The sequence below is a fragment of the Rhinolophus ferrumequinum genome, chromosome 12, assembly GCF_004115265.2.
Source record: "Rhinolophus ferrumequinum isolate MPI-CBG mRhiFer1 chromosome 12, mRhiFer1_v1.p, whole genome shotgun sequence".
Lineage (NCBI taxonomy): Eukaryota > Metazoa > Chordata > Mammalia > Chiroptera > Rhinolophidae > Rhinolophus > Rhinolophus ferrumequinum.
In genome coordinates, this window is record NC_046295.1 from 16,898,206 (window position 1) to 16,906,941 (window position 8,736).

Consider the following 8,736-nt stretch of genomic DNA (forward strand, 5'->3'; position numbering starts at 1 on the left):
CTTTGTTCAATGCCTTCAGTGATCGAAAGCATTCATTAGCACAGAAATTAGCAGAGATTATGAATATGGTCAAGCAGCAAAGTGCACCCAAGTGGTCTAGGCGACCCACATCCAATAATAACCCTGTGTTTTCACCGGTGGAGCAGGTGACACAGTATAGTCAACACTCTAAGAGATATAACTCCTCTCTTGGGTCCTTGCTTCCAAGATGACCAAGAAAAGAAGGAACAATGGTCGTGCCAAAAAGGGCCACGGCCGTGTGCAGCCCATTCGTTGCACAAGCTGTGCCCCATGCGTGCCCAAGGACAAGGCCATTAAGAAGTTCGTCATTCGAAACATAGTAGAGGCTGCAGCCGTTAGGGACATTTCCGAAGCGAGTGTCTTCGACGCCTGTGTGCTTCCCAAGCTGTATGTGAAACTACATTACTGTGTGAGTTGTGCCCCTCACAGCAAGGTAGTCAGGAATCGTTCCCGTGAAGCCCAGAAGGACCGAACACCCCCACCTCGATTTAGACCTGTGGGTGCTGCCCCACGACCTCCACCAAAGCCCATGTAAGGAGCTAAATCCTTAAGGACTGAAGAAATATTCTCTGGGGGAAAAAATAAAGAGGAAATTATACTTAAAAAAACAAAAAGAGCTATCACTCATGTACATACACACAAACACATACGCCTGCTTTCTAGGCTCTGGGATCAGATTTATCTATGAGTTGACATCGAAGTGTAAAGTATTCAAGGCATAATATCTATCAAAGCAGAGTTCCTGAATTTAATTTAAACAGTCTCAACTAGCAAAGGGGTATTTGCCTGGTAAATTCCAAGTAACAAAAATTTCAACAGTCTTGACTCTGTGTGTGTGGGGGGCGGGGTGTGTGGAGGGGGGTTGGGGGGTCTTGATATACAAAGGATCAAGCATAATATGTTACTTTTGGAAACTTCCTTCAAGTGGTCAGAAACCATGAAAATTTGCCCCAAATTATCTTTCGTATTGCCCCAATCTTAGCTACATTCAAGCTTGATTATAACCTTTTAAAAACCTGTTCTTATTTTCTTTGAAATTAATAACGTGAGATAATAACGTGATTTTCAGGAGCAAATACAGTGCAGTTTCTGTCTTTGACCCCCATAGATTGAGTAGTGCTCTTGCATCTTATATTAAATATACATTTATTGACAAGATACATGAAATATCTCATTACCACTTTCTGTTCTATAAATATAGATGAGCAGTGTCATAGATATTTATTTCCCTAAGAGGAATGTAGACAGACACTCTGATCAAAACTTAAAACTGAAACAGAATACCAAAAAAGGACAAAAGAAGCTAAATTAGAACACATTTTCTTCTTTGCTCTTTCAAATGTCTTTTAAAATATCAGAATTCCATGAGTAGTATTCCACGAGTAGTTCATATCCCTTTGAGGATTATTAAATTATTTAGGCTTTCCTTGTATTCATGGCATTTTACTCCCAAATGGGGTGTTGTCAGAATATGTTTTCTTCTCTTCCTTCTTTTCATTATTAAAAACTATCTCAGATGCAAATTAATAATAACTTGTTGCAAAAATTATTTTTCTACCCATTTCAAATTATTAGGAGACCTTAAGTATAAGGTAATTGAGTAAATAAAATTAGCTATCACCATATAATAAAGGTACTTTTTTCCAATCATCAAATGGAATATATCCCAGCATTAGAAACTATTTGCAAAAGAATTCCCCATCCAATGTAAATATAAATATGTAAATGAATTATATAGTTTAAAGGGTCTATCGTGAAAACAGGGAATTTTCTATATGTATTTCAAATAAGAAGGAACTTAATATCGGGAATTAGTGCTCACGGAACTGATGGAAGGGCTGGGGGAAAGAGTTCGGGGGAGGAAACGCTGGTTTTTAGGAAATTAGGGAGCTGTAGACATTTAAGGAAATCTCCACTAATGAACTCAGCTGACCAGCTCTGAGGCAGAGATGTACAATCTGCCCACAGTTGCCAAGTAATAAAAATGGCCTCTCTTCCAAATTCCAAATATGCAAATGCCTCATTGGCAGAATCTAACCCAGAATCCTATTGGCCAAGGGCTTATTACTATTAAAAGCCAAAAGGCCAGAAACAAATGCTAACCTTTCTTCTGAGCAAGTCTGGAAAATGTTGCTTTAAAAATACCATCTTTATTTATTTATTTTTAAATATACAGATGTGGTGGTTACTTTTTTTTTTTTTTATGGCTGCAAATTCTTTGACCCTTCTCCCATTGAGGTGGGTTCCATGTCCTCTTCCTCCCCTAGAATCCTAAGGTCCTTATGGCTGCTCTGAAGATAGAGTATTGCAGAAATGAAGATGTGAAACTTGTGGCGCTGGGCCAGAAAGACCACGGAATTTCTGCCTGGCTTTCTTGGCATGCTTGGTCTCAAGACTCTCCCTCTTAGAACCCAACTATAATGCTGAGAGAAGCTGAAGAGACATTCCCAGCCGAGCCCAGTTTTGAGTTCCCCCAGCCCAGCTATCAGACTGCAAGGACCGAAGCCTCCAGATATTTGTCCCCACTGTATTACCCCCAGTGACATGGAGCCTGAGATATTGTAGAACAGACACGACCCATTAGTTGTAGTATTTTCTCTGATCCACAGAATGGTTGTATTACCCTATTCTGTGGTTGATTACTCAGCAATAGTTATTTAAACAACTGCTGAAAACATGAGAGATAAGAAAAAATAATGAAATGGATGGAGACTTACAGACGGTGAATTCAACTTGAGAATGCAAATTTGAAAGGTGCCCCAGTAGCCTAACAGGTGTGGTTTATGCACAAAGCAATGCAATTAGGCTGACAATCATCTGTTATAAATCTGTAATATTTATCTTCCTCCATTGTATTCCTTTTCCAGTTATATACTCTTAAGTCTGGGGCCTGAAACCTCAAAGGGCACAGGTCTGGTAGGTCTGGGTCTTCTTTACCCATTCTTATATTATCACCCAAATTACACAATTGTAGTGCAATTTGGGTCTTCAAGAAGTTACAATTTTCAAAGGTACTGCAAAATTTTACCACATTAATTAACTCTCATCCACACACTCCCAGAGGAAAATAAGGAACAAAAATTCCAATTACTGAATCCACTTGCTAAGAAAACTGAGTTCCCTGCAAGTGGAGCCTATCCTATTTTTCTAAACCTTTCCCTTGAGTTTGGAAATTCACAGTTATAGAACATTCTTATGGCAAAGTTCCTCTTCTGTTGCTTCCTCTCACTTTTTATCCAGATGTTCTCTTTGATTTTTATCTTTTTGTGCCTTTTGCTCTGCTATCATGAGTGACAGTTATTATAAGCTTTTATGTGGCATTGTGTGTTATTGAGCCCCTCAGGGATTAGATCTATTTCATTATTCTGTTCTGCACTCATTACCACCCCGTTCTTCATGTTTGAGTGTCCAGGGTGTATAAAACCATAGTTTGGTCCTATGGCAAGTGATAAAAGTACTGGAAGACATAGTTCTTTGCTGCAAGGTAGTTACTTTCTGATGGAGATAGAAATAGAATATATAAAATAGCATGAACTTTTTAAAAATGGCAATTGTGTATTTTTAAAACAATTTTTTTTTAAATTGGGGAACAGTGTGTTTTTACAGGACACATCAGCTCCATGTAAAGTTGTTGTTTTCAGTTTAGTTGTGGGGGGCGCAGCTCAACTCCAAGTCAACTCATTGTTTTCAATCTAGTTGTGGAGGGCGCAGCTCACTGGCCCATGTGGGAATCCAACCGGCGACCTTGGTGTTATGAGCACTGCACTTCAACCACTGGGCAACCTGCTGACCAAAATCTCCTTTAATTTTGAAACAATAAGAATAGTTTTATAGTTTGACTACGCTTGGCTGCAGGACATAGTGGAAACTCTGTGGCTTCAATGACTGGTCCAAGGAGGACTGAGCTTGAGTTCCCCGTTTCTTTCTCTCTCTTCACTTACTAAACAACTAATGAATGCCAAGTTGTATGCTACTCAGTTTGCAGTTTTATTTAACTGACTCCATGCTTGGATCGCCCCTCACAACGTTAGGCAATGATCCAATAGAACAAACCAAGATAACACATTTGAGGGTTTATTCAAAGCACGGGAGGAGAGGTGGTTCAAAGGTAACTGATTTTTGAGTGGCCGTGCCATACTTACAGGTGATCAATCCATTAAAAGTAGAATTCTAGTCAAGTCTTTCCTATACTGGCCACCTACCATGGAATAGAGACTGTGTTAAACCTGGAGATAAAAAATGCTTAAGCCATAGGCCTCTGCCTACAAAGACTGTAGTATCTCGGGAGAAAGATTCATAAGGTCAAGTGGAGGCACAAAGGACAGAGAGGTCTAACCCCAGCAGGAAGGTAAACAGGTGAGGCAGGGATACAAAGTACCCAATGACTCCAGCCACGGGGTTATAGTTTAGGATACAACTCCACTGCCCAAAAGTGAACTACCCCATTTAAAACCCAAACGGATACTGATACAAACAACATGGATGAACATCTAAAATGTTATGTTTAACAAAATAAGAAAGACACAAATGAGTGCATGTTATATGATTCCATTCCAAAACAAGTAAAATTAAGCTATGGTGAAAGAAGTCATAACAGTAGTTGCTTCTTCAGAGTACTGATTGAAAAGAAGCACGAAGGAATTTTCCAGGGCGATGAAATATTTTATATCTTGTTTGAGTGTTGGTTACAAGACAGGATACATTTGTCAAAACTCATTAAATCTTGAACTCAAGATCTCCTCCACCTTTTAGTCTGCTTTATGCTTGGCTTCTCAGCCTCTCAGCCCTGGGCTCTTACACATCAGTACAATTCTTCAATGGTAAGGATGGCAACGAATATTTGATTCATCACAACGCATTTCCCTGTTCTCCAGTAACTGGGCCCTTCAAGTCTTGAAGGACAGGATAGCTCAGCAATACCTACAAACAACTCATTTTGTATTATTATTATCAGCAGTAATAATTCTATTTCTATTTCTACTGTTTCTATTTTGTATTATGAAGATACAAGCTAGTCCAACCTATCCAGAAAGGGAGGTCTAAAATAGATTTTTAAAAAATAAACAGTGTTTTGCCAACTGAGGAGCCATATGGAAAAAGATAAAATGAAATCTGTTCTTCACACTATACACCTGTATGAATACCAAGTGGATCAGTATAAGAAACTGCACAGTAGAAAAAAACATGGATGGATTCCTTTATAAGCCAGGGGTAAAATTTCCCTCTGATTCAAAATCTAAAAGTGATATAGGAACCAACTTGATAAATTTGACTAAATAAAAATTAGAAACAAAATTTTTGCATGATAAAAACACAATATACAGAGTTAAAAAAAAAAGAACTTTCTCTGCATGCTGATAGCACTCCCACAAATATGGTGAATATTCCTAAAACCTAGGGTACTTTCTATAAAGAGTGTGGCAAGCACCAACCCCACAAAGTGACACAGTACAAGAAAGGCAACGATTCTCTGTATGCCTAGAAAGAGTCATGATGACAACAAGCAGAATGATTATGGTGAGCAGACCAAGTAAATTTTCTGGGAAAAAGCTAAAACTACAAAGAACATTGTGCTGAGACTTATAAATATGGTTAGCCCAACAGCAGATCTACGAGAATGCTGGCTATTAAGAGATGCAAACATTTTGAATTGGGAGGAGATATGAGGAGAAAGGGCCAAGTGATCCAGTTCTAAGCTCCATCTTTTGTTTCATTATAAAGACAACAAAATCTTGAAGTTATGTTCGTTTCAAAAAATAAAAAATGGTAAACTGAGAAAAATGTTTACAACTTATAGAGTTTTGATATCCCTAATATTTAAAGCACTCCTCATAATTAAGAAGAAACAATCAAGTATGAAATACAAAACAATGGCAAAAGATATGAGAGAGCACAGAAAAAGAAATTAGGGTGTGTGTGTGTGTGTGTGTGTGTGTGTGTGTGTGTGTCTGTGTAAATAATGCTCAGTTCTCATTCATAATTAGACAAATGAAGATTTTAAACTCTATTCTGTAGACTTAATTTTAGTACTAATATTAGTATTTTTATTTTAAAACTATTATTGGATGTTGCAGGATAGAGTATTTGTGTTAATGTCAGTGAGAACAAGGATTTTTGGTTTGAGAGAAAAAAGTCCAAGAAGTGAAAATCTCTATATCTTAAAATTGAGTTAGAAATATTAATGTAAAAGGACTTTATCTGTCTTGTTTTGAAAATACATTTTGACAAGTTCTGTCTACTAAAAAGACCTGCCAGCAGTGGCAAGTCAGAGCGATGAGCGCCCTTAGACTCCAGATGGTGCCTCCAATTTCCACTCCCCACTGAAAGAAAGGAAGTTCTTTGGGAAAAGGCTGAAACCAAAGTTCTTTGGGAAAAGGGTGTCACCATCGATCACACCCTTTTGACCTAGTGGATGAGTGGCACTTTTTCTATATAGAATAATTATAGCTAACAAATGTGTGAGGAACATAGAATCAGAAACGCACTATTTTGCAAGATCTAAGAAAAAATGTCTTCAAACAATGGTCATGAACATACACAAAACGATGAGTTGAGTTGAAGTGATCAATAACCATTCAGCATTACCAAACATTAGAAATCAAAAGTTATTTGCCTCTAGATGTCAATATGAAGTACAAAGTATCATCTATGAGGTTTAGAAAAAAATTTCATGTGGTCCGATCATGCTTTTAAATGTACATTATTTCTGCAATAATGTAGAACATGCAGGAGCAAGTAAAATTATGCCACAAGAAACAAATTCAGAATAGAGAAGATTCTACAGGACAACTGGGCACATTTTTTCAGCAAGTTGATGGCATGCAAGGAAAAAAGGAAAGACTGTTCTAGACTAATATTTAAGAAGATGTGTAAAAGACAGCAATGGCGTGCAATTGATGAATGGACCTGATATGAGAAAATCAACTCTAAAACATATTTTTGACACCAATGAAGAAATTCTAACATGGACTGGGTATTCTAAGTTATTAGAGAATTATTGTTTATTTTGTTAGGTGTATTAATGGTATTTTGGTTATGTGAAGAAATATCTGTTCAAAAATTAACATATACAGAAGTGAATTAAAATGACACGATATGGGATGGACCCAGAGGGTACTATGCTAAGTGAAACAAGTTAGACCGAGAAAGACAAATGCCATATGATCTCCCTTATATGTGGAATCTAAAGAACAAAATAAATGAACAAACAAAACAGAAACAGACTCACAGATACAGAGAACAAACTGATGGTTACCCGATGGAAGGCAGATTGGGGAACTGGGTAATAAGGTGAAGGGATTAAGAATAAATTGGTAGTTGCAAAACAGTCACAGGGATGTAAAGTAGAATGCACAGAGAAAATAATCAGTAATGTTGCAACAACTATGTATAATGCCAGGTGGGTACAAGATAAATGGGGGGGAACCACTGCATAAATTATGTAAATGTCTAACCACTATACTGTATACCTGAAACAAATATAAAATAATATTGAATGTCAACTGTAACTGACAAAAATAAATACTTTTTTAAAATGACATGATACATTGTCAGTGTTAAGTATTATCTTTCTCTCACTACATCATTTTAATTGAAATTTTAAAATGTTGTAAATTATGTGCTACTGACTCATATAAGTAAACTTTTTTTCTTATCTTTTTTTTTTCTTTAAATTTTATTGGGTAATATTGGGGAACAGTGTGTTTTTCCAGGACTCATCAGCTCCAAGTCAAGTTGTTGTTTTCAATCTAGTTATGGAGTCATTATTTTCAATCTAGTTGTGCAGGGTGCAGCTCACTGGACCATATGGGAATTGAACTGGCTACCTGGGTGTTACGAGCACTCTAACCAACTGAGCCAACTGGCCACCCATAAGTAAACATTTTTATGACTTCTTTATCTATCCTGACTCAATTTCTAGCTAATCTTGCAGTGGGGTACTTCATAGTCCTAATGGTTTATAGGAGACAGGAAACAGGTTTCCAAGGAGCTCTTGTTAGGGTATAAGTGGTTATCATTTTATATGCCATATTTCCATTAAATAATTCATCTGCAGTAATTCTGACTTTTATCCATGAATCCCTGTACGGATAAAACCTTTTTCCATCTAAGTAAAGTGGCAGCGGAATATGCTCCCTTTAAACCAAGAAAAAAATGGACAGTTTTCAATGGGTGGAATCAGAACTCTGGGATAAATGGAATAGTCCCCAAGGATGGTCAAGTGTGATTCTCTCCAGATGGCTGCACAGGATGACACTTCATAAAACATCATTTCTCTGCTAAGCTGCACAGCATCTCTGGTGCTTCAAACATATTGTTTATCTCATGAAGAGGAGCAGGTTCTAAGGTAAGAACTGAACAAGTGCCATTGCTGAGGAAATGGGGCAGATGGCCCCTCTGTGATGGTCTGCTTCCACTTGATGAGAAGCTGCTCCAATCCCAAGCAGACCAGTGCCAGTTAATACAGGTCTTGGCTGAGGGCACTTCACTTTCTAGTGAACAGACTCAGCTCCTCCATTTCCTCAGACTCTGCCCACTCTCCAGCTCCAACACAGAGCTCTCCAGGAATGAAGAAGCCCCTCATGACCAGTTCTGTGAAAAGTTGCACCAATACTCACTAGTGAATGTATGGGTTTCACCCAAACTTCTCACCCCAGTTCCAGGCTCCATTTTGTTTTCTGACACTTTCTACCTTAATCACTAACAAAGAAATGT

At 37.8% G+C, this 8,736-nt stretch overlaps 1 protein-coding gene across 1 annotated transcript; it reads left to right on the top strand.

Annotated features, from left to right (window-relative positions):
* Positions 1–208: 208 nt before the first annotated feature.
* On the top strand, positions 209–585 carry LOC117032310 (40S ribosomal protein S26-like). The gene has a single exon (XM_033123724.1). It carries the CDS (start codon positions 209–211, stop codon positions 554–556), a length of 348 nt encoding a protein of 115 aa, XP_032979615.1. The 3' UTR covers positions 557–585.
* The last annotated feature ends 8,151 nt before the right edge of the window (positions 586–8,736 follow it).

What these genes read in the sequence shown, in the direction of transcription:
- LOC117032310 (XM_033123724.1), top strand. Translation starts at nt 209, where the DNA reads ATGACCAAGAAAAGAAGGAACAATGGTCGTGCCAAAAAGGGCCACGGC.